The sequence below is a fragment of the Ochotona curzoniae genome, unplaced genomic scaffold (assembly GCF_017591425.1).
Source record: "Ochotona curzoniae isolate NIBS_2020 unplaced genomic scaffold, NIBS_Ocur_1.0 patch106, whole genome shotgun sequence".
NCBI lineage: Eukaryota > Metazoa > Chordata > Mammalia > Lagomorpha > Ochotonidae > Ochotona > Ochotona curzoniae.
The window spans coordinates 204,920-231,546 of NW_024466647.1; the positions used below are offsets into that span (position 1 = coordinate 204,920).

Consider the following 26,627-nt stretch of genomic DNA (forward strand, 5'->3'; position numbering starts at 1 on the left):
AACCTATACCTACATGGCCCACTCAGACACGCCAGTCCTTAAGTTATATCCAGCTTTGGCTTTGCGTTCAAGCTGGGAAGAACGGACACCAGGGTGGATCCCCAACCTGCTGGCTGTGTGATCTTCAGCAATCAATTTCACTTTTCCCAGCCCCAATGTCATCAGCTGAGGGGCGGGGTGTATGAGGGTGTCAGGGTGCACTTCTTGGAGTTCCAAGAGGCTTATGGGTGAAAAGTGTGTCGTGCCGTGGTTAGTGAAGGCTGACTGCAGGTCGTATTTAGGGCAGATGCTTTGGTTCCTGAATCTCACTGCAGTATTTCTATTCCTGCGGCTCTTTTTCTCTGTAAGATCCAGTTCAGTGTGTGTACACAGGGACCTTCCTCCCTGTGAAGACAGGGGAAAATGGGCCAGGGCAGGAATATAGGCGATGGGCATGTGATCAAGCTGTGACCTGGGTCCTCTGACTCCCGCTGCGCCCAGGCCACTGACCTCTGGCTTCCCCAGCCAGCCTGCTCTGAGCCTGCTTTTGCCCATGGCATTCCCTCTTGACCTGCGGGTTGTCTTGTACTCCCAGGCTCCAGGCCCTGCAGAGAGGAGGTCTTTGTGCCTGAATGGCAGGAGCAGGGAAACTTCAGGAGCCACAGCCAAGGCGGGCTGGTGAAGGACAGCCCTGGGGGCACCTAGTGACTAGGAAAGGGGTAGGGGAATCGGCAGAGGTGCAGGGAGGGGGTGGTGCTCGGAGTTTCTGGGTTAATCGTCGCTGTAGCTTTTAGATAAGGCTCTGCCAGTTGCTAGCAGTCATTGCCACCAGTGGGGTTTGTGGGGCCTAACAGTGTGCACACAAAACAGCACCATGCCAGGCACAAAGTGCTTTCAACACATGATTGAGATCCCGGAGCCTAGAGAGTGGGAGGTGAGACCACTTCTCCAAGGTAGCCTTCCGCCCGATTCCTGGAACCATTTTTCACTGATGCTTTCCTCTACCCTGGGTTCCTGCTCAATTCCTCTTCTCCTCCTCTCCTCCTTTATGGTCTTCTTTTTTCCCAGAAGAATGCAGAGAACAGCTGCTGGCTAAGGCCCTGAGGTGTGCGTGCGTGTGCTGCCTCTCTCACCTCCTGTTCAGTAAGTGTGAATGAGGATTAGAGTTCCAGCCTCCGGACTCACGTCCCCTTTCTTCTAGTTGTCAGGATATGAGGCTTCTGTGCCAATCATGGAGAAGTCAAACCCACTTCCCGGGACTTGGACAAAGCTAATGCAGAGCAAATTGTTCAGTTGCTGGGCCAATGTGATGCTGAGATCTTCCAGGAGGAGGGGCAAATTGTACTCACATACCAGGTGACCCAGGCTTATCCCCTAGAAAAGGCCAATAAAGACATCATTCCTAACCGACCTCAACCTCTGTCCTCCCATACCGTTGCTCTTAATACTGGAAACCCTGAAAGTCCTCCCCACTGCCAGCCCCCAACAGCTGTCCTTCTTCCCTTAACCTCTGACTACTTCCCCACAGCGGCTATACAGCGAATCCATTCTGACCACCATGGTCCAAGTGGCTGGGAAAGTTCAGGAAGTGCTGAAGGTACTGACCCTTCATCTACTCCCCGCCTAAACTTTTCAGTTTGCTTATTTAACTTTCTCTTTCTGGGTTGGGGGTCTCTATGTCTTACTTTTATAGATCTTAATTGTCCCTCCTCTCCCAGTCCTCTCTTTTGGGTCCCTGCTGTCATTATTTTTTTTTTTTAAAGATTTATTTATTTTTACTTGAAAGGGAAATTTACAGAGAGAGAATCTTCCATCCAGTGGTTCACTCCCTAAATGGCTGCAATGGCCAGAGCTGAGCCTATCTGAAGCTGAGAACCAGGAATTTCCTCTGAGTCTCCCACGTGAATGCCGGGGCTGAAGGACTTGAACCATCGCTCATTGCCTTCCCAGGCCATAAGAAGGGAGCTGGATTTGAAGTGAAGCAGCCAGGACATGAATCAGTGCCTACACAAGATGCTGGCACTTGCAGATGGGGGATTAATTTGCTACATCACTGTGTCAGCCCCATTTTTAAAAAGAGCTGAATTTATTTTTATTTGAAAGTCAGATTCACAGTCATCTTCTTAATCAATAATATAATAGTAATTATTATCTACATGACATTAAAATTAACAAGTGCTTTCATGTCCGTTACACTCCCCAAATCTGCAAATTTGGTGTTATTGTTTCCATTTTTTTAAATAAGAAAACAAAACTTACAAAGCATAATCACAGTAGCTTGAGCAAATACAGCCAGCTATTTATTGGTAGATGACGCTGTCTTCACTGTTTATTTATTCAGATGACAAGCTTTCTGGGTTAATAAGACCGTAAGTAGTAGACATGTCAAACTGAGGTTTCTCTCTCCAGCTGAACGTTCTTTGAGCTACCCCAGCTGCCTGTGTTCTGTTCAGTTTTGCAGAAGGATTAGCAGGTCCTCCGATTCCCCTTCCATTACTGAATTCATTCCTTTCCACACCATCCTGACCTGGGTTTTGGTGACCAAGTGATTGTTCCTTCCTTAGGAGCCAGATGGAGGGCTGGTGGTGCAGAGCGGAGGAGGCACCTCTGGCAGAATGGCGTTCCTCATGTCGGCGAGCCCTGCAATGCCTGCCTTTCCTACCTCTTCCTTCTGAGGGTGACTTCATGAGGCCCACAAAGCTGATCATAGCTAGAGTCCTGGGGTACCCCTCTGTAGACTAGGACTCCATTCATCACTCTTCTCTTTCTCTTTCTCTTCCAAAATCTACATCTCACTGAGGAGGCTCATTTCTTGTCTATTGCTAATTCTCTAAATCTCATGCACCCCCAATTAATCATCTCCAAAGAGCATTTCTATGTGCTGGATTCCAGGTAGGACTGAGTTAAGTACTGGCTTATGATAGTCAGGAGGCAACTTATGCCTTGTAGAAGCGGAACATCTAAGACGGCTGTGTCTTCATGATCTCACCTCTCCATGTCCTCTGCCCCGTAACAGGTTTCCTTTAACCAGCTAATGAAAGGTCTAGGACAGAAACCTCTTTATACCTACCTCATTGCAGGAGGTGACAGGTGAGCCAGGTAAGCCTGTGAGGGCTGTGTTTATCCAAGTAGTGTTTTTTTAGAAATTGCATTTGAATGCCTTCAAAAAGAGATTGCATCCAATTTCCCTTGGTCTTCATCAATCTTTACTGCCTTTTACTTGACCCACTTCACACAGTTTATGTTGCCTAACTAGTACATAACATAACATAACAACTTGATTTTTCTTAAAATTCTGGAGTGGTTACCAATAGTCAGGAGGTGCTCCTTCAATGATGGTTTGCCCTTCTCTCATTATGACTTTTCTCAATAAACCATAGGCTTCTGCTTCCCAACTTATGGCTGACCTGGAGTCTGTCCTTATAGGTCTGTGGTGGCCTCCAGGGAAGGGACAGAAGACAGTGCCCTGAGTGGGATTGAGGAACTGAAGGAGGTCTGTGCTTTTCATTGATATTCAAGCAGAGACCTCTTTCTATTCCTTTTCATGGGGATGCAAAAGTCCCAACATTCATCCAAAGCCCACACCACCCTCTCCCTTGGTCCTGGCCTGGACATCCTTACAACTGGGGTGTGTGCCCCAGAGTCCTTCAGTCACATTACCTTGCACTTCCTTTTCTCCTAGGTGGCTGCAGGGAAGAAGAGGGTGATTGTCATTGGCATTTCAGTGGGACTCTCTGTGAAGATGGTTGAGTGGATCCATTTTACAGGAAGGAAGGGGGTGGGAATGGAATAACATGAAACTAGGCTGGCAAGGTGGAGCTAGGAAACAAAGTTTACACGAGGAATTAAAAAAAAAGATTTATTTGATTTATTTTATTTTTATCTCAATGGCAGATTTGCAGAGAGAAGGGAAACAGAGAGAAAGATCTTCCATCTGCTGGTTCACTCTCCAAGTGGCTGCAATGGCCAGAGCTGAGCCAGTCTGAAGCCAGGAGCCAGGAATTCTTCTGGGTCTCTCATGAGGGTGCAGGCTACTAAGGCTTTGGGTCATCCTGTACTTTCCCAGGCCATAAGCAGGGAGCTGGATGGGAAGTGGGGCAGCTAGAACAAGTACTAGTGCCTGTATGGGATGCTAGCACCAAATGGTGGAGGATTAGCCTGTTGAGTCACGGCACCAGCCCTTGCACAGGGAATTTTGATTTTAGTTTCATTACCTTGGATCCAGTTGTATGAAGGCCAGACGTTGGGGGAGGGATCCTATGTCAGGATAACTGTGTATCAATTAATCCGTCAGCAACCAAGACAGTAGACTGACTAGTCCACAAGTCAGCAAATGACACTGTCAGGTTCATCTCGCCTGCTTCCTGTTTTTGCAATTAAGGCTTTATTGGAACATAGCCATTTGTGTTTCGACACAATCTATGGCCTCTTTTATACTATGACCTTAGAGTTGAGTAGTTGGACAGAGATCATAGGGCCCAAAAAAACCTAAAGTAAATTTACCCTATGGTCCTTTACAGAAAAACCTGGTCCCTGGACTAGTCACTTGCTACTTAAAGTAGGATTGCTACTTTAGCAACATCAGCATCACCTGGGACTTATTCGAAATGCTGAATGTCAGATTTTGCCTTCCCAAACCTTCTGATTCCAAGTCTTCATTTAAAAAAAATCCCAGTATTTGTGAAGTACTGGATTATAGGAGCTCAAGTTTTCTCTCAACCCTGCAGCTCCCTAAGAATTCTCTGAGCAAAAACTGAATCCCAGTATTGTCAGCTGTCCATTGGGCACACAAGTCCATCAGGATATTGACTTCAAGTTGCTTACAATTTAGTCCTGTGGTTTTCAGACTCTACCATGCAGAAAATTCCTTGGGTGGAACTTGTTAAACACAGAGTAGCCTCGGCATGCTTATTAAACATGTAGACTGTTCCCTTCCAATTCAGACTCTGGCTTTAGGAACCTGGATTTCTACCTAGACTTCTGAGTGATTATGATGTACATGGGTATAAGACAAGACTCAAAGTAACCAGTTCCCTCCACCCCCAATCATCCCTTCCTCTTCCCCTGCCATCAGGCTCCCTTTGTGGCAGGCCAGATGGACTACTGCATGGATAACACAGCTGTCTTCTTGCCAATCCTGGTTGGTTTCAACCCAGTGAGCATGGCCAGGTGAGCCCTCTGTGTTGAAAAGATGCTTACCAGCCAAACCTGGGGAAGGCTGGCAGGAACTTGACAAAATCCAGAGCGCAATCATTAAGAAGGGCACAGAGGAGTGTAGTCTTGTTTGCCAAACCTGAGGCTAGTAAGGAGGGGTATGCCCATGGCTTAGGAGGTTTTTGTTGGTTGATTGATTGATGTGTTTAGTGATTGTTTCAGAAAGGATGGAAGGCAGCTTACTAATGCTGCATGGATGTCAGATCACATCCATTCCAAACAGGGACTTAACAGGCAAGGAAGAGAAGATTCAGAGGACAAAACAGGGTCACTTGAGGTGAGCTGCGAGCAGCATTTCAAAGTAGTATCAGAGAGTGCCAAGTAACTGCTGCTTCTCTTTGTCCAACACTCTTATTTTGGTGCTATTCCCTCCCATCATTTCAGGTACTTTGATCCTTGCTGACTGTCCCCCTTCTGAGAGCCTTGTGCAAACAAGTTACCCCCTCATTCTTATCTCAATTTCAATGGCTATTTTGTCTGATCTTAGATAAAGCCAGTATATTAAACCAATACAGCTCAGACGTGTCTCTGTGTCTGAGCTGCCTGGGGAGTGTTAAAAAAAATTGACAAAGAAGAACCTTAGTTCCTTGTATAAGGGACTTGCTTTTGTAGGTTTGGTCTAAGGTCCTGAAATAACTGTTTGTGTATTTTGTGGAAGGGCAGCATCCATTGGGTTCTGGAGCATAGTGTGGTTTGAAGAATTCTGCTAAATAAAATCACTAGGTTTCCTGTCCCTGGAGGGATTGCAACACAAGCATGTCATTTTTCCAGCAGCTTTGAATGTCTCCTGGTGGTCCCAGGGTGGGAGAGGAACTGGGTTCTTTCTCCAATTCAAGACTTAGCATGTCATTTGTAGGAAGGTGTGTCTGATGACCCTTTTCATGCAGGACTCCTCTTTACCAAAAATATATCTGCTGCAGTTGATGCTAATTTCAGGCCCTGTGACTAAGTGAAATGAAGAGCTTCAAACAATGTAGGCGTGGAGATCTTCCAGTTGTTCCTTAACTCAGTGACTCTTAAACTTGGCTGATCATCAGAGTCATCTGGGAGGCTTTTGAAAAATATGTATTTTTGAGCTCTGTTACAGAACTACTGAACTTGAATCTTAGGGTGCAAGTCCTATCCCCAAAGGGAGAATTATTAAAATCAAAAACGAAAAAACAAACCCAGATTCTTCAGGTGTTGTTGATGCCTAGGCAAGTTGGGGGAGCTTGATTTTTTTTTAATTTATTTTTATTACAAAGTCAGACATACAGAGAGGAGGAGAGACAGAGAGGAAGATCCTCCATTCGATGATTCACTCCTCAAGTGGCCGCAACAGCTGGAGCTGTGCTGATCCAAAGTCAGGAGCCAGGAACTTCCTCTGGGTCTCCCACACGGGTGCAGGGTCCCAAGGCTTTCCTCCACTGCTTTCCCAGGCCACAAGCAGGGAGCTGGATGGGAAGTGGAGCTGCCGGGGTTAGAACCGGTGCCCACATGGGGTCCTGGAATGTTCAAGTTGAGGACCTTAGCCCCTAGGCCACTGCGCCGGGCCCAAGGGGAGCTTGATTTTTAACATGGACATTGTCTCCTCTTTGCTAGGTCTCTAGGAATTGGAATAAATAGCTTGAGGATAAATGTTAGGAACTACTTCACACAATGGGTATGGAATAGGTGAGATATGTCAACCCTAGAAGTAATACAGAAGAAAAAAATGTAAAAATTATAGCCTGGGATGAGAAAGGGAAGTTGGGGCACCATAGACAAGAGGTAACTCTCTGAGGTCCTTCTGTAAGGGGTGACTCACAAATGGGCCCCTTGCAAAATCATTATAAATCAACCATGAAAGATCCTCATTCTTTCAGATTCCATGATTTATAAGTAAGCAGACAACAGGCTGTAGTTCTCTTGTCTCATGAGAACTTTGCTCTGTTCTGATGAATTCATTCAAGGAACATTTGCCAACTTGGCTGCTACAGACCTTTCAGCTTTGTTCCCTTGCTGGAGACACATCTGTCTCTCAGGTGTTCTTTTTGGAGGGATTCCCAGGAATGAGACAGGCTTCTGATGGATGCCAAGGTGGAAAATAAGAGGGTAATTTTGATATTCAGACGACAGGCATGTCTTCAAGGATCCTACAGAATACAGGGCTTGTGTGGCCCTGGAGCAGACTTACACAAGGCACAGGATACAAGAAAGCACTAATCCCAGGCTGCATCTCTAACTGGAGCATTGGTTGTTCTGGCCTTCAGCTGCTGCATGGTTCATGAACCTCTGTCCTTGGGGTTCAGGAACAGAACACCCTGTGAGTGTCAGAGCACACCTCTGTGAAGTCTTTGACTTCTGACTCCAATCCTAACGTGGGCTAAGATCCTGACTCCCCACTCAAGTCCTTCACTGACAATCCTGCCATTTCTGTGTCTCTCTGGATCCCAGAAACGACCCCATTGAAGACTGGAGTTCTAGATTTCAACAAATAGCAGAGTGGATGCAGAAGATGCAAGAGAAGCAGGAAGCTTTTGTGCTCAATCCTGCAGTTGGAGTAAGGCCACTCCTTTTCCTGTGTGCCAATTCCTTTCCAACAATTGAAAATTGCTTGCTATTTGCTTAGGACTTCTGGTTTTAGACTCTGTAACGCTCTGTCTATATTCCTGTGGTACAGTGTGTCTGCCAACATGTTATAAATTGCACCCTAATTTCCTATTTTCCTCCTTATGATGTTTTATCTTCCTGCTGACCCTGTCTCTCAAATTAGTAATCATTAAACACTGCAGTAGTTTTTTTTAAAGCCACTCTTCTCCATCTGTTTAGAGATAGCATTGAATAGCTGTTGTGATGTCTCATTCTCCTTTTTGTGTATTTAAATTTCAAATATGAACTTTAAAAAAATATGGTGCCGTTTCATCCTTCTGCTTTTCAAAATCCTCTCCAAAATTGGGTGTGCCTTTTAAAAATATTTATTCATTTATTTAGAAAGAGTTACAGAAAGAGAGAGAGGGAAGGAGAGAGATAAGGAGGGAGGGAGGGAGAGAGAGAGACCGACCTCTCGTTCTCTGATTCACTTCCCAGATGGCTATAGCAGCCAGTGCTAGGCCAGGTTGCAGCTAGGGCCCAGGAGCTTCTTCTGGGCCTTCCATGTGGATGTACCAACCATTAGCTGCTTTCCCAGACAGAGGGTTAAATCAGAAATGGAGCATTTGTGACATGAATTGGAACTTATATGGCATGCCAGCATGTTCACCTACTCCACTACAATGCTGGGCCCTGGGTGTGCCTTTTTAGCCTCTTACACTCTTGTTCCTCTGTTCTTCACTGTGTGGTGGATCCATCTCTCTGGGATCATCTCCCCTGACTCTGTCCTTCTGAGAGCTTTTGCCACTGCTACTCGGCCTTTTGGCTAAGATCAAGTGAGAGCTTTTGCCAGATCCTGTGCTCACTCTTGTGGTGGTATGCACATCTATGACATTTCTCTGGATTCCCCTTTTGTGAGACAGGAAGTCAGAACCTCATGTTATGCCATGGTTTTGCAACCTCAGCTTCCAGAGTTTCCTCTTTCTTCTTTCCTGTCTGCAACTGTTGATTTTCAATCTTATTTTCTCAATCATTGCTTTATTTTATTCTATGTTTGAGGACATGCAATCATACATATTTACAGGGTAAAATGTGATGTTTCAATGATTGTATTGTTTAATCACCAGATTAATTTGCATATTTTTCATCTCTGATGTTTATCATATATTTGTGATAAGAACACTCAAGATTCTCTCTTCCAGTTATTTTGAAAAAAATGACAAATTATTGTGCGCTGTGGTCACCTTGCTGTTCAATAGAATGCTATAAATATTTCTCCTATTAAACGGTGCCATTGTATCTACCAATCAACCTCTTCCCATTCTTCTCTCTCCCTTCTCCTTACCAGCAACTGGTAACCAGCCTGCTACTCTTACCTTCTGTGAGATCAATTTCTTCAGAGTCCATGTGTGAGTGAGATTGTAGAGCATTTTCTTTCTGTGTCAGCCTTATTTCACATAACACCATGTGCTGTAGGTTCATCTATGTTGCGGCAAATAATGGGATTCCAGGTGTTTTGTGGTGGAGCAATATTTGATTATGAATATATACTGCATGTTCTCCATCCACTCAGCTGTTGATAGGCACTTAGGTTGATTGCACAAGTTGGCTATTATGGACAGTACTGCAAAAGACATTGGATTGCATGGTTAGTCACTGGTTTTAGCATTTCCCTTGCTGGCATCTCTTTACCTACTTAGTATGTTGTGTTATGCTTACATATCATGGCAATGGCTGCTTCACTGGTCTGTCCAAAGCACATCAGGTGTGAATGACCCGCCATGACCAAGAGTGTTGGGGTAATGGACAGAAAAAAAAGCACTCTGAAGCAAACCTTTGACCCAGCCAATAAGACACTCATTACTGTGACTTGCTCCCCAGAATCGTGAATGCACCAGAGGAATGACAAGAAGTGGCCCCTTGCTCTCTCTGTCTTCCTTTCCATGAATCCTTCCCTGACACTCCACCAGCACACCAAGGAGCCACCAGTACTATCAAATGCATGCCCCGTGGTCACTAAACACTGTTTACAGCCAGGGATCCTTGACCAGGGTGCTATTCCTTCATCTCACAATTCTTCCTGGTTGTCATTGCCTCCTCAGCCTGAGGGTCTCAGTGGCTCCTCCCAGATGAAAGGTGGAAGCACCACCAAGGTCCTGCTGGAAACCCTGCTCTTGGCAGCACACAAGACGGTGGACTGGGGCATTGCAGCCTCTCAGAAGTAAGGAAGAGCTGCAGAGGAGAGAGATCAGAGTGAGGCATGGAGAGGGCTGGTGTGAACAGGAGCATGGCAAAGGCAGAGCTGTTAAGTGGGCTGCATCCCCACCATTGCTCCCTGGGAAAGGAGCTGGCAAATGAATGCTGTTGTCTCTACTGTATGCTGGGCTCCTCAGGTGCACATCCAACCCCTGAGCTGGCTTGGAATCTCCAAAGCTAGCCTGGCTTCTTAAGGTCTTGTGATTTGAAGACAACCCAGAACTCATCCTGTTGTGGACTTTCTTCTCTTCCCTAGTGAGGTCCCCAGCCTTGCTCCCAGACTGCTCACTTCTCTTCCCTTCAGCCCTCCTACCCCATCCTCCTTCAGTGCCCTCTTGCCGCTCTGCCCTTCTTTCTGCCTACTGAAACCCTCCCTGTCTGCTCCTCCTGAATACAGTCTGCTCTAATCTCTGTACACTCACAGGGCCAACAGCACTCAGCTTTAAGGGGAATGGTAGGCTATCTGGGCTTTCAGAGGGGGCATTGGGCCCTCCCTGGGAGTGGCGACTGTTCTCTCAGGTGCCTCCTGGAAATCTTGCACACATTCGAGCGGGCTCATCAGGTCACCTACAGTCAAAGTCCCAAGATTGCTTCGTTAATGAAGCAAGTCAGCACCAGGTGTGTGGCTGTGTGTTGTAGAGAGTGGAAAGCAGAGAACTTGCCTGGATGGGGACTGTCCTGAGAGCAGGGGCGGAGGAGCCCTCCATGGGACATGTATGGGTGGTGAGGATAGGGGGTCCGCATGCTGGAGAATCATGGTGGGGTCCTTGTTTGTTTACTACCCCCATGTTCCTCCAAGTGCCCCTCTGACCTCTGCTTCCCTGTGATCTCTCATGACCTGGCCTCTGGCCCCTCCCAGCCTGAAGAAGAAAGGCCGAGTGCACCTGGTTGGCTGGCAGACCCCGGGTATCATTGTCATCATAGATGGAGTGAAGTGCATCCACACCTTTGGCGCTGGTGGGACCTTAGTCCAGATGTTTTTCCTGATTCCCCCTGATGCCAACCAAGGGCACATTGCCTAGACTCTATCCTACCAAGCCCATGGGGGTTTCTCAATGTCCGTCCTGCCATATTGAAATAAGTACTGTAGCTCAGTGCTTCTCCAGGAGTCCCAGCTCAGTCCTTGATTTCTTGACTCCTACACCTATGCTTAGCTATGATCTAAGCTCCTTTTCCTATGCCCCCTCCTCATCCTGCATCCCACTTGTCACTTCCCCTTCCCAACCCTATGGATGCCCCTGCAGTCTAGAGCCTTCCTTTCCTGTAGAATGCATTGTTTTTTGTTTGTTTGTTTTGTTCCTGTCTATTTCCCAGATTTTTGAGACATCCGTGGCTTTCTCATTGGTGATCATAGTGACATGTTTAACCAGAAGGCTGAGCTCACCACCCAGGACAGATGAAAAGGGACTTGTGTGCGTGTGTGTTGGTGGGTGGTTTGCAGGTGTGAAAGTTATTGATGTGCAGAGGGTGGGAGGGAAGAAGAGGGAGTGTGGGAGTGTGTTGGGAGAGATGGTTCAGAGAAGGGATTAAAAGTGGAGAGGTCAGGACCTTGGGGCAGCAGAAGAGATGTGGGAATTTCCTTTCCTGTTCACCCCTCCAGCCTGGCTCTAAACCACTGACTTCCTGCCTCTGCTTTTTTTTTTTTTTTTTTTTTTTTTTTTTTGCTTTTTTGTGAGCCTCTGTTTTCCATCTACAGTAGCTGTCCTCCATCTTCAAGTCTGTGTCCCAGAACACTTTCATGAGAAGGACTTTCCTATCTTTTTCTGCACCAGGGTCCCCAGTTCTCTTTCTCCCAAGAGGGCTTCCAGTTGTGCATCCTGCCCTCCATCACGGAAAATGACACTGTAGTCTTCATTTTCACCCTGGATGGTGAGGGGAACAATGGACGTGGTGGTGTGAAAAGATGAAGGCTATAGTGGGACTCAAGGGAGCTTTCGTTTCTCTGGGTCCATGGAAGGAATTGGTGGACCCCAGGGTGGCAGGAAAAACAGTGGCATGGCAGGCTTTCCACCCTGCTGCCCTGCCCTGCCCTCCCCTAGACAATCTCTCAGAGGTGGAGATGCTGGTGCAGCAGGTGAAAGAGAAGACCTCGAGTATCCAGGCACTGGCACACGGCACTGTGGGGCAGTCCCTGCCGATGAATATCCAGCATTGGAGAGGGACACTGGGTGGCCTCCCTAGAAAGGCCTCTTCTGCTCACCTCTCTTTCGCTTCAGCTGTCCTTGAAGAAGCTCTTTCCCTCCATCATCAACATCACATGGCCACTGCTTTTGTTTGAGTATGAAGGTAACTTTATCAAGGTATGGGGCATGAGAAGGTAATTACTTCAATGAGGGGCTCTCAGGAGGGGGAGTTCAGAAATTAGAAACTTAAGGGTGCAGGGTGGAAAGCTTGACGATTGTCTGCCCTCCATAAAGCCATCTGGACAAGTTTGAGTCACCACATTAGTGGGGTTTCTAAGGCAATGAGCCTCTGGGTTCAACTTTCTTTAAGAATATGTATGAGCTGCAGGATTGGCTGCCAGTCATCACATAGAAGGCTCATTTGTCCATTGGGACAGGTTGATGGTCAATATCATAGTCATCATTATCCAAAAATTATCAAGGCACTTTTTTTTGTAAGTTGTACTTTACTTATATCAGACATATTAAATTGATATAGTCTCTATTTGCTATTAAAATTATAATCTATCCATGGAGCTGTGCACCATTTTTGCACAGATAAAAAATTATAATCTAATATAAGCACTGATAATAAACAAAAATAATCATCAGTTTGTGTGGACTTTGCAGTGTAACTTGGAGCTTAGGAAATCTAGATGTATGGCCACAAAAACAGTAATTTTACACTTTCAGTTTTAAATTTTTTAAAATATGTTTTTCACTAATTTGAAAGGCAGAGTGACAGAGATGGAGAGGAAAGAGAGAGAGAGAGGGAGGGAGAGAGAGAGATTTCCATCTACTGGTTCACTCCCCAGTGGCTGCAAAGCACTTGCACCATTTACTTCCCTTCCCTTCCCTTCCCTTCCCTTCCCTTCCCTTCCCTTCCCTTCCCTTCCCTTCCCTTCCCTTCCCTTCCCTTCCCTTCCCTTCCCTTCCCTTCCCTTCCCTTCCCTTCCTTTCCCTTCCTTTCCCTTCCCTTCCCTTCCCTGTCCTGTTATGGTTGAAACTAGAGCTTGTGATCATTGCTATATAGCTAAAAGACGAACCAGAACTCGAACACTGGTCTGGTTTATTCATCATGTAAAGGGATTTCAGTCACATTTAAAAGTTGAGCCAGATTCTTTCATTTATTTAGCCAGGAAAAATTTTTTAAATATTAAATTTTTATTGAAAATCGGATTTACAGAGAGAAGGAGATACAGAGAGAAAGATCTTCCATCTTCTGGTTCACTCCTCAAATGGCTACAATGGCTGGAGCTAAGCTGATCTAAAATCAGCAACTAAGAGCTTCTTCCAGGTCTCCCACGTGGGTGCAGGGTCCCAAGTACTTGGTGCATCCTTCACTGCTTTCCCAGGCTACAAGCAAGGAGCTGGGTGGGAAATGGAACAGCTAGGACATGAACCAACATCCATATGGAATCCTGGAATGTGCAAGGTGAGGATTTAGCCACTGAGCTATTGAGCTAGGCTTGATATGTGATCTTTTTGGACAATTGTATCTTAAAAGAAAATTATTATAACAGCAACAGAATTGGAAACAAACATCACCCATAATCCACTATCTTCCAGAAAAAAAAAAAACCCACTCTTATAGTAAATTTTGGAGACTAAAGTTTCAGATTTCTTTTCTTTGTGTGTGTCTGTGTGTATACATTCTATATATGTTTGTATAAGAACAAGACCTTGGAGCTTCATGGGTAAAGCTGCTACTTGCAATGCTGGCATCCCACATGGGCACTACTTCTTGTTTCAGATGCTCTACTTCTAATCTAGCTCACTACTAATGGTCTGGGAAAAGCAGCAGAGGATGGCCAGGTGTTTGGGTCCTGGCTACCCACATGGGAGACCTGGCTGTTGGCTCCTGGCCAACACTTGTCATTGTAGCCATCTAGGGAGTGAATCAGCATCTGGAAGATCTGTCTGTCTCTCCCTCTCTGTAATTCTGCCTTTCTCAATAAACAAATCATTTTTAAAAAAATTATTTGACTTGGTATTATTTAAATTTAATTAATAGACATTTAGAAAGAAAAGGTGTTCATGATTTTAAATGAAGAAAAGCAAAATAAGAACAGTTTGTCAAGGTGAATGCTTAGCCTAGTTGTTAAACAGTGCTTGAGACACCTGCATCCCATGTTGGAAGCCCTGGGTCAGACACCCGGCTCAGCCTTGTGTCTCCTGACTCCAGCTGCCTGCTCATGTAGTCTCTTGGAGGCAATGGTGATGCCTTCAGTAACTGGGTTTTTGCCACCTCTATGGGAGATTTAGATTGTGGTCTTGATTCCTGATTTCTGCTCCAGCCCTGTCCTAGTCATTGCAAGCATTTAGGGAGGGAATCAGTGGATGGGAACTCTCTAAAAAAAATTAAAAAAAAAAAAATCAGCAAAGAACATCCTGGAACTCTGTCTGAGTCTTCCACACGTGTTGCAGGGTCCCAGTCATCTGCTGCCTCCCAGGGTGCACATTAGCTAGATTGGAAAAGGAACTGGGACTGAAATGTAGGTACTCCTAATGGATTGCAACTGTCTTACTAGATCAAAAACCTGCCCCCCATACCATTATTTTTAATATTCATTTTAGTATCCCGTTGAAGGAATAATTTGTTTAGCTTAACTTAATTTGTTTATCTTAACACCAATTGTCAGACATGGAGACTGCGTCAATACTAAGATTTATACTAAAAGCTTTGTACTGGGCCTGATGTGACAGCATAGTGGCTAAAGTCCTTGCCCTGAATGCACCGGGATCCCATATGGGTGCCGGTTCTAATCCTGGCAGCACCGCTTCCCATCCAGCTCTCTGTACATGACCTGGGAAAGCAGTTGGGAACAGCCCAAAGCCTTGGGACCCTGCACCCGCGTGGGAGACCCGGAAGAGACTACTGGCTCCTGGCTTCAGACTGGCTCAGCTCCAGCGTTGCAGTCACTTGGGGAGTGAACCATCGAATGGAAGATCTTCCTCTCTGTCTCTCCTCCTCTCTGTATATCCACCTTTCCAATTAAAAAATAAATAAAATTTTAAAAAAGCTCTGTACTGAATATCCTTATATGCACACCTATTGGGCATTTAACTATTTCTCTGGAGTGAAGTGGAGTCACTGAATAACAGAACATTGAACTTTTATAGTCGATTGGCCTTCAAAGAGCTTTTTTTAAAAAAAATTCCTATTTATTTTTTAAGCAGTTTTTTTTTAAATCTTTATTCATTATATGAAAGGCAAATTTACAGAGAGAAGGAGAGAGAGGGAAAGGTCTTTCATCCAGGAATTCATTCCCCAAGTGGCCACAATGGTTGGAGCTGAGCTGATCCGAAGCCAGGAGCCTCTTCCAGGTCTCCCATGTGGGTCCAGGATCTCTAGGACTTGGTTCATCTTCATCTGCTTTCCCAGGCCATGTACAGAGAGCTGGATCTGAAGTGGAGGAGCCAGGACCTGAACTGGCGCTTGTATGGGATGCTGGTGCTTGATGCTGGATGATTAACCTGCTGAGCCAGTGCCAGCCCATCCGAGGAGGTTTAAAAGCAGTGTGGACTGCTTATTCCCTCAGATTCTCATACACACTATGCAGCATCCCTCACTAATCAACACCACAGGGCAAAACAAAAATCAACTCAGTGTTTACACTTTTATTTCTTTAATTACCACAGAGTCTGACACTTTAAGATTGCTATTGACTGTTTGATTTTTTTCTTTCATGTGCTAATTTAAAAAAAAGATTTACTTATTATTTATTTTCAAGTCAGAGATAAAGAAAGAAAAAGAGAAAGAGAAAAGCTTTCATCCACTGGTTGACTCCCAGATGCTGCAATGGTCAGAGCTGGGCCAGGCTGAAGGAAGGTGCCTGGATTTTGGGTCCCTCATGTAGGTCCCGGGTGGGGAGAGCCCAAGGACTTGTGTTGCCCCCTGCTGCTTTCTTTCAGGCAATTAGCAGGGAGCAGGGTTGGAAGTGGCACAGCCAGATATAAACCAACATCCCTATTTGATGCTGGTGTCACAGGAGGTGGCTTAATTCACTGGACCGTATGCCAGCCCCCATGTACTGCTTTATTACGTCTTCTGGGTATATGTATTCACCCATTCTTTTTGGAAGGTATTTTTTTTCTTACTGACTTGTAAGCAGGGGTGTGTGTAGACAGCAGTCTTTATTGTTGTTGTTCCCCAGTGTATTGTTTTATTGTATATTTTTAATTGTGAAATAGGCATTTAGATTTTTATGTAATCAAATCCATCAATAATTTTCTTTTTTTTTTTTTGTCTTTTGTCTGATGCTGATTTTATTTTTTCAAATGGATTGAAACTATTTGAAATAGGGGATAATTTTTTACGGATGGTAGCTCTTGAATTGTCGAAATGTTTTTGTTACAAACTGCCTCCACATTTTTATTCTGAAAAATTTCAAGCCTACAGAAAAATGGCAAGAATTGTACAATGAACACCCATATGTTTTCCTACCAATTCATCAATCATTAACATTTTTCACATTTGTTTCATCTTTTTTCCTCTGAATCACTTGAAAGATAATTAGAGCTATCATTACATTCCAACTAATTACTTTGTGTTCCCTAAGAGCAAGGATATTTGTCTAGATAGCTACAATACAGTTATCCACTCAGAAATATAATTATTAATATGACCTATTGTCGAATATCCAGACCACATTCAAATTGTCCCCAATTATTCATGTATTGCTTTTACTTTCTGGAACTAAGATCCAATCAAGGGCCCAGCGCGGTGGCGCAAGTGGTTAAGGTCCTCGCCTTGCACGCCCGGGATCCCATATGGGCGCCGGTTCTAATCCCGGCAGCCCCGCTTCCCTTCCAGCTCCCTGCCTGTGGCCCGGGAAAGCAGTCAAGGATGGCCCAAGGCTTTGGGACCCTGCACCCGCGTGGGAGACCCAGAAGAGGCTCCTGGCTTCGGATCAGCATAGCAACAACCGTTGCGCTCACTTGTGGAGTGACTCATTGGACGGAAGATCTTCCTCTTGGTCTCTCCTCTCTGTATATCCACCTTTCCAATTAAAAAATCCAATCAAGTGGCCTGATGGTTTCTTCATTCTGTGTGGGTCTTTCTTTCTTTTTTTTTTTTTTAAGATTTATTTATTTTTGGGTCCCACATGGTAGCCTAGTGGCTAAAGTCCTCGTCTTGTATGCACAGGGATCCCATATGGGTGCCGGTTCATGTCCCAGCTGCTCTACTTCCCATCCAGCTCCCTGCTTGTGATCTGGGAAAGCAGTTGAGGATGGCCCAAAGCCTTGGGACCCTGAACCCACATGGTAGACCCGGAAGAAGCTCCTGGCTCCTGGATCAGCTCAGCCATTAAGGCCAGTAGGGGAGTGAAACAGTGGATGGAAGATCTTTCTGTTTGTCTCGCCTCTCTCTGTACATCTGCCTTTCCAATAAAAATAAATAAATCTTGAAAAGAAGGCAGATATACACATGTATGTGATTGGTATAACTACATTTGATCATGTGGTTCGAGTAGTGTCTGTTGAAGTTTTCTGTGTTACATTTCTATGCAATCTTCCGCCCATGATTTGGGCATTCTTTGGTAATTTTTGGTTGAATCAGTTATTACTGTAGTGGCTTTTCTATTTCTGTCCCTTCCATTTGCATTATTAGTTGGTACAGAAAGGCATTCTCTTATTTTCCTTTGCCTACTCTGGTATTTGTATGGACTCATCAATGTGTTGTTGTTAAGTGTGTGTGTGTGTGTGTGTTTTAAAGATTTATTTATTTGTATTGGAAAGGCAGATTTACAGAGAGGAGGAGAGACAGAGAGAAAGATCTTCCATTACGCTGGTTCATTTCCCAAGTAGCTGCAATGGCCACAGCTGAGCCAATACAAAGCCAGGAGCCGGGAGCTTCTTCCTGGTCTCCCACGCAGGTGCAGGGTCCCAAGGCTTTGGGCTATCCCCTAAGGGATATGCTTTCCCAGGCCATAAGCAGGGAGCTGGATGGGAAGTGGAACCGCTAGAACATGAATTGGTGCCCATGTGGTATCCTGGTACTTGCAAGCCAAGGATTTTAGCCACTGAGCCATTGTGCAGGGGGCCTTTTAAATGTATTTTTGATCCATTCCTGTTGTTACTTATTTTAATGCTCAAAATAATCCCTGTGTTTTTGTGACATATTCACATAAATATTTTAATACTCTGCTATGCTTTTTTTGGGGGGGAGGGGACATCTTGCCACTGCAGCTTACTGATCTCCTTATTATTTACATGGTTGTGTCTTTATATATAGTATTCCACCCGTTGATATTGTATGCAGGATCACAAATCTATTGTCACAGGCTCCGTTGTCCTTTCTCTGGTGCAGCCCTAGACGCAACCATCTTTCTGAGGACTCTTTGTTCTTGCTGGATTCTGTTATTTAGAGACCTAGATGCTAGGTGTTTCACACTGCTGCTGGTATATCTTTGCCTCTAATCCCTTTCAGCAGAAAGAATAAGGGTGTGTGTGTGTGTGTGTGTGTGTGTACACACTAAAAATAAGAACATATACACATGCATATGTATTTTTATCCTTTTTACTCTTTTTCCTTTGGCAAGAATATTGATTCCCAAAATTATCAACATATTTATTCAGTTCTAAAATCCCCACCAAAAAGTTGTAGAATTATTCTAATCCTACCTGTCACCTGCAAACTTCAAAATTTCTCAAGATTTCTTTGCAATTCTTTTTGTTCAAGGATCATGTCCTACTAAAGATATCTAACCAGAGTAAAATGTTCGCAAGCCATTTGGACTGCTTCTTCCCACTTTGTATTTATGTTATTAATGTGATGTACAGTTAGGTTCAATGTTTTCTTTTTAAAACTTTTAGTTCTATTTTAAAGCAGAATGATAGAGAGAGGAAAGACACATCTTCCATCTGTTGGTTCACTCTTCAAATGATTGGTGCAGGCTGAAGCCAGAAGCCCAGAGTGCCATCCAGGTCTCTCTCCCACATGGATGACAAGGACTCTTGATCCATCTTCCAGTGCCTTCCCAGGCACATTAGCAGGACCCTGGATTGGAAGTCAAGCAGCCAGGACTTGAGCTGGTGTCCCAATATGAAATGCCAACTTTGCAAGCAGTTGCTTAATGCACAGGGTTACAATGCAGGGACCTGGATTCATTGGGTTTTATTTGTTTCAGTATTAGAATGTTCTCAAGTTTTTATTCCTTCTTCCCCTCTTTCTTTCCTGAGCCAGAAAGAGAGAGAGAGGAGAGGGAATTCTCATTTGTTCATTCACTCACAAAGGTTGACACTGTGTTAGGCTGAAGTTCAGGTCTCCTGCAGAGGTGACAGAATTACCTGAGCCTTCGTCACTACCTCCCAGGGCCTAGAGTAGCAGGAAGATGGAAGCAAGAGTCAGATCTGGGTATTGAACCCACATGGTCTGATGTGGGATGTGGGTATCTTCACCAGCTTCTACATTCCTAGGCTAAATGCCTGCTCTTAATGTTATCTTTGAGATGTAAAGCATAAATTGCTTGAAAGTTAAAACTGTTCAAAAACTACATAGAAATGCAATAATCCAGTTCCTTCCCCCTTCCTCACTGCTCTGTCCCATTTCCACGTATGCCAGTAGGTAACCACTTTCATTAGTTACTGGTTTATCTTCCTGTGTTTCTTTTTACAAAAGAAGAAAGTATCTGTGCACATGTATCTACATTGCATTTCCTTCTTATCTATTAGGCAGTGTAATAAATTCTTGTGTTTTAACAAGAGATCCTGAAAATCATTATTTTGCTTTGTAGAACTCTTCCTCATTTTTTAAACCTCTAGATGTTTTCTACATGCTACAGTGGTCTACTAGGGCCATCCACTATGTAGGGTATTTAGTTTGTTTCCAAAATTTTGCTGTTATACAGTTTGCATGCCTTTTTGTAATGATAGAAGTGTAACTCCAGGGTAAACTCCTACAAGTACCAGAGTGGAATTAAAGGGTAAATATAAGGCATCTCTCAAAAAAGTAATGGAGGATGCATATTATGAAAAAAATCTTAAATATTTTCCATATGCCATCCTCCAGGAGTTTGGGCGACTGGCTGCCTCAGTGGTTTCAGAATAAGGGGTAAAAGTAGCAGTAGTCTGTTTCTAAAGCCTGCCTGGGACCCTGTACTTAATCTCCTCAGCATGTTTACCAAACCCCTGTTGCCCTGCAAGTGTGGTAATAGAAGTTCCAAGCACCAAAAAGTGGGAGAGACAGGGACAAGTGGCAGTTATACTCGCAGAACTGTGTGTTCGCATGGGTCTTGGTTTTCAATGTGCTTTCCCATTTGTTCTCAGGTTCCTCCAGAAGGTGAGTGAGACAGACCAGGAAATACCCTCACCATGGAATCCAAAGGCTGAGGTTTAGCTCTTTATCATGTGAACTTATCCAAGTTCATCTGTTTCTGGCCTCTAATTTCTTCTTTATACAGGAACGGGGATAGAACAACCTATTCCACAGTATTTTTGCAAGGATCAAGAGGAACATGTGTGTCAGTTCAAGGACTGCAGATCTGGAGTAGAATCAGACATCATCTCTTCCTTCAGGATTTCTATTCCTTATATCTGGTACCTGGATAGCAAGAGTAAAGTTTTGGCAAGAGGAAAGTCCTACTATGTAAGGGCTCAAAGAAAATGTCTGTCTCCACTGAGGTTAAAACACAGCTGGGGCAGGGAGGCAGGGCTTGGATGTTTGTTACAGGGTTTAAGCCATAGCCTGGGAATGACTGCATCTTCTATTGCAACCCCTAGCTTGGAGTCCCAACTATCATCTGCATTCCAGCTATCTGCTAATGTACACCCCAGGAGGCAATGGGGGATGGTTCAAGTACTCGAGTCCTTGACGCCCCATGTGGGAGATCTGGACTGAGCTCTGGCTCCTAGATTCAGCCAGGTCCAGCCCTGGCTGTTCAAGCGTTTGGGAGAATGAGCCAGGGAATGGGAACCCTCTCTGTCTCTCTGCCTTTCTAATTAAATGAGAAATTAATTAAGTAAACAAATAAGCAATTAAAAAACCTAACATGCACATAAATGAGTGAAACCTCCAGGTTTGCATGGATCAGTTCTAGCTTACATTTGTCGACCTAACCTTTAAACCCTAGTTTGTTCAAGCAAATTATGTCTACATTTTGGTCCCTTGTTTTCAACTGTTGATTTCCTGTGATACAACAGGACCCTGTCCAACCTGCTCTTTCCATCTCCTCTTATTGTCCATACTCTTGTACCTTCCCTTTTTAGAAGTTTCCAGCGTGAGTTAAGCACCAAATGGGTGTTGAATACAGTGAGCACAGGAGCCCACGTGCTTCTTGGGAAGATCCTACAAAATCTCATGTTGGAAACTCGCATCAGCAACTCCAAGCTCTTGTGGCAGGCACTGACCATGCTGCAGGTAAGGACATGACATGGAGGGATGGGGTAGTCTGGCCTCAGTGCCCAGGTTGGCATAGAAAGGTGCTTTGCAGAGCTATGGAGATGTGTAAGGATAAGGGCTGGCTTTTCTGCTGAGAAAAAAAAATAGTATTCTTCTATTAGGTACATCTTTTCTCCTAAGGCATGCTTATGAAGCTATAATAGGCAAGATCCTTCCAGTTATAAATATGTGACACAAACCAAGTTCCTACTGGCTTAAGTTAACCAAGGCAAGTGGCTGCCTGTGTAACTCAACGGTCTCAGATCCAGACACTCCAGAGAAAAGCTCCACAACCTTTAGGTCTTAGTGCCACCTTCCTTTGTGCTATGCTCATTCTCAGGCAGTTTTTCTCCATTAGTTGGGACATTGTCCACCATTAGTGCAAGCCTGACATCTAGCAGTCTTAGCGGAGAGAATTTATCTATCTACACAATTCTCAAAAATGCCCGAGGAAGGGCTCTCACTGGTTTGGTTTGGGTCACATGCACGTCCCTGAACCAATGGTGCATTCAATCTAGAGTGTCCATGTGCTTTCAGTGGTGGTGCAGGGAGGGGTGGGAGGTGAGCCTCAACATCATGGCCTGAGCAATGGTTCCAGAGGAAAATCAAGGTGCTGATGCCAGAGGAGGAGGAACAGATGCTGAGCACATAGCATGACAGATGGCCATGAAAAGTATAGTTGCCAGATATAGCAAAGAAAAAAAAATGCAGGACATCCAGTTAAATGTGAATTTCAGATAAATAAGGAAGAGTTTTTAGCGTTAAGTATGTCCCATGCAACATTTGGCACATATATGAATTTTTTTCATTATTAATCTAAAATTCAAATGTAACTGGATAGCCTGTGGACCTTGTGCTGAATCTGGAGAAAAGAATCAATCCATGCACAGCTAGGAAGCACCACCATGTCTCTAAGGCAACCTGTGGTCATTCCTGAAGTCCAGAGGGACTACGAAGGAGGTGGAGTTTGCAGGTGTGCCGAAGGCTCCACAGGAAAGGTGATGCTTGAGCTTGCCTGGTGGTTAGGGCTTGGCTAGATGAGGACTGCAGGACTTTCCTCTAAGAATCCCAAGGCTCAGCAGGGGACTAAGCACAACACGTAGAGACACATATCTGACTCAAGTGCAAAGTCTTTCCAGAGATATGAGGGAGTAGGAGGCAACAAGAAGGGGAGAGAATGTAGAGGTGGGAGCCGGACAGGAACCTGGACTTACGTATGCTTTCCACAACCACAGCTACCAGCCACATGCAGTTACCCAGCAATCAAGATGTGGCTAGTGTGACTGGAGAACTGACGTGTTAGTTTTTCTTAACAATTGAAGTAGTTTTTTTTTTTTCTAATTAAATTCAACTTTATTATTTTGGTAGCATAACATATTTTGGTAGCATAACATTTCACTTAAAAAAATTTTTTTTAAAGATTTAGTCTTATTGGAAAATCAGATTTACAGAGAGGAGAGACTAAGAGGAAGATCTTCCGTCCATTGATTTCACTCCCTAAGTGACCACAACAGCCAGAGATGAGCCGATTAGAAGCCAGGAGTTTCTTCCTGGTCTTCCACGTAGATGCAGGGCCTCAAGGCTTCAGGCTATCCTCAACTGCTTTCCCAGGCCACAGGCAGGGAGCTGAATGGGAAGCAGAGCTGCTGGGATTAGAACCAGCGCCCATATGGGATCGCAGTGCATTCAAGTCAAGGACTTTAACAGCTATGCTGTCGTGAGGGGCCCATGGGTGCCAGTTCTAACCCCAGCAGTCCCACTTCCCATTCAGCTCCCTGTCTGTGGCCTGGGAAGGCAGTCGAGGATGGCCCAAAGTCTTGGGACCCTACACCTGCATGGGAGACCAGGAAGAAGCTCCTGGCTCCTGGCTTTGTATTGGCTCAGCTATGGCCATTGCAGCTACTTGGGAAATGAACCAGCATAATGGAAGATCTTTCTCTCTGTCTCTCCTCCTCTCTGTAAATCTGCCTTTCCAATAAAAATAAATAAATCTTAAAAAAAAAACTGGTGCCCATATGAAATTCGGACATGTGCAAGGTGAGGACATTAGCTGCTAGGCTACTGTGCCAGGCCCTACATTTCACCTTTTAATTTGAGCACCCAAATCACTATATGCTACAATTGTAAAATACACAGCAGACAACAAATACTTGTTGCAAACATTTTAATATGTCATAATTTTTAATATTGCTAACACGTTAAAAAACGTATTATATATTGTACTATATAACATTATTAAAATGCATTTTTTCTACTTCTTTAAACATTTTTTATTTTCATTTTGTTTAAAAGAGAGAGAGACAAAAATCTTACCTCTGTTGACTGCCTCTAACAGCCAGGATAGGGTCAGGCTGAAGCCTGGAGCCAGGAATTCAATGCAGCTCTACTAGTGGGTGTCAGGGACCCAAGTACTTGAGGCATCATCTACTGCTTCCCAGGATGCACTTTAACAGGAAGCTAGAAGCAGAGGCTGAAGACTCAAACTCAGAAACTCCAACATGGTATATAGCCATGCCAAGCTACATCTTAACTGCTACGTCAGATTCCTATGTCCGATTACTTTCTTTAAAAAAAAAAAGTATGGGCCTGGTATAGTAGCCTAGCAGCTAAAGTCTTCATCTTGCATGCACCAGGATCCCATATGGGCTCTAGTTCATGTCCCAATAGCCCCACTTTCCATTCAGCTCCTGAGGATGGCCCAAGACCTTATAACCCTGTACCCATTTGGGAGACCCGGTGGAGGCTCCTGAATCCTGATTTTGGATCAGCTCAACAGCGGATGGAAGATCTTCCTCTCTTCTCTCCTTCTCTCTGTACATTTGACTTTCCAATAAAAAAATTAAGTAAATCTTTTTTAATAAAAAAAAAGACTTAGGTATGTTTGTATGCCTGTATGTTTGAAATTACACACACAAAGGGAGAGATAGACAGATCTCCCATCCATTAGTTCACTCCCCAAATGGTTGCAACAGTCAGAGCTGGCCAGCCCAAAGCCAGGAACTAGACCCTTTATCCTAGTCTACCGTGTGGCTACAGGGGCCCAAGCACTTGGGCTATCCTCCACTGCTGTACCAGGCCATCAGAAGGGAGCTGAATCAGAAATGGAGCAACCAGGACTCAAACCAGCATCCATATAGCATGTTGATGCTGTAGCCAGAAGATTACCATTCTAAACTGTGGTGCTGGCCCCCCATTTCTTTTTGAATGAACCTAGTATTTAAGTATTTAGAAAATTTAAAATTACGTATTGGCTTGGATTACATTTCTATGGGCCGGTGCAGAACTAGCTAAGGGACAGGTATTGACCAAAAGGAAGCAGTGTCTGCAGTTGAACAATCCTGAGAGCAGTTGCTGATGGGTTTGATTAGAGAGGAAGCTGGAGGGAGTTGGTTCACTTGAAGATTACCAACCTATGAAATTGGTGGGACACAGCTGAGAATTTTTCCAGTCTCCTGTGAGTTCTCCAGTTCAATCCAACCAGCTGAGGACTGTCACCTACTATTTCAACACAGTTCTCCCCATCCTTGGGGATAATGGGACCACCCATTCCTTCTGGAGGATCCCAGCCTTGCGCCTTCCCACTTCTTCTTTGACCTAATTCTGAATTCTCTTGACTGTCTCATCCGACCTTCCTACTTCTTTTACAGAGGTTCTCTGGACAATCCAAGGCTTGATGCATTGAAAACCTCCTCCAAGCAATTCACTTGCTCCAGCTGCTGTCGGATGATATTTGGGCTGCTCCCATCTCCCGTCACATCCAGGTTTCACACTGCAAGGATCAGGTATCCTGCCCATGGCAGAGTCATTGCACACTTACTGAGTACTCCCAATGTGTCTGGAGCTTTGCTTGACACTGGGTTTACAAAGCTCAGTAATATTCTGTCCACCTGGAGCTCTTCCTTTTTTTAAAAAAGATTTATTTTTATTATTTTTTTATTGGAAAGGCAGATATACAGAGAGGAGAGACAGAGAGGAGGATCTTCCGTCCGATGAGTCACTCCCTAAGTGAGCACAACCCTGATGCTATGCCGGTCCGAAGCCAGGAGCCTCTTCCGAGGTCTCCCACGCGGGTGCAGGGTCCCAAAGCCTTGGGCCATCCTCGACTGCTTTCCCGGGCCACAGGCAGGAAGCTGGAAGGGAAGTGGGGCTGCTGGGATAGAACCGGCGCCCATATGGGATCCCGGGCGTGCAAGGCGAGGACCTTAACCACTTGCGCCACCGCGCCGGGCCCCTGGAGCTCTTCCTTTATGTCACTGTGACTGACAGTCATAGATTTGTGAAAGTTACTACAGACACACACAGAGAAGGCATCTTCTTCTCTGCCTAAGAAGCCATGAAAAAAGAGGGTGGGAGTGCTTTGAACTAGATATTTAAGGAAGAATAGGAGTTTTTGAGTTCTTTGCTGTTGACCAACTGTATTACCGCTTTCTGGTCTTTTTATTAGTATTACTTACATAGATAATATAAATATTTTAATATTTTAATTTATTATTATTTAAATATTTATGAATTTATTGGAAAGACAGAGTTATTGGAAGAGAAGGGAAACCAGAGGGAAAGAGAGATTTTCATCTGTTGGTTTGTTTACTCCCCAAATGGGTGCAATTGACAGGGTTAAACCAGGCTGAAGCCAGGAGCCAGGAGCTTCATCTGCGTGTCCCACGAGAGTGGAGAAGACCATGCACCTGCTGCTTTTGCAGACACTCTGCAGGGAGCTTGTTTAGAAGTGAAGCAGCCAGGTCAAAGACCAGTGCTCATACTGGATGCTGATGGTGTAGGCAGCAGCTTAACTAGCTCTGCCACACTGTCTTGATTTCATGTCTTTCAACTCTGGCATCCACCCTGGTGGCTCCTGATTTTCTGAACGTTCCAATTACTCCAGGGTTCTTCAGATGACCTCGCCCTGTTTCTTTCCCACAGGTGATCCCGGTTGCATTGCTGAGCCTCCTCTTCCGGTGTTCAACCTCTGAGGCTCAGGTGCACCTGGCTGCAGCCTCTGTGAGGCTCTTCGGAGCGCCCTCACCCGGCTGGGTCGGAAGCGCAGCGTGGACCCACTGCAGACTCCAGAACCAACCACACAGTGA

At 44.8% G+C, this 26,627-nt stretch overlaps 1 protein-coding gene across 1 annotated transcript; it reads left to right on the forward strand.

The window, feature by feature from the left end:
- The first annotated feature begins 853 nt into the window (after positions 1 to 853).
- On the forward strand, positions 854 to 26,627 carry LOC121166261 (glucokinase regulatory protein-like). The gene is given in 21 exon segments (XM_040995367.1): positions 854 to 913; positions 1,181 to 1,229; positions 1,232 to 1,335; positions 1,508 to 1,576; positions 2,544 to 2,612; positions 2,996 to 3,069; positions 3,406 to 3,472; positions 3,662 to 3,715; positions 5,054 to 5,148; positions 7,609 to 7,714; positions 9,846 to 9,964; positions 10,519 to 10,617; positions 10,859 to 10,956; positions 11,314 to 11,385; positions 11,767 to 11,868; positions 12,039 to 12,135; positions 12,215 to 12,316; positions 21,375 to 21,522; positions 25,191 to 25,325; positions 26,464 to 26,536; positions 26,539 to 26,627. Coding segments are annotated over 21 exon segments (1,881 nt in total).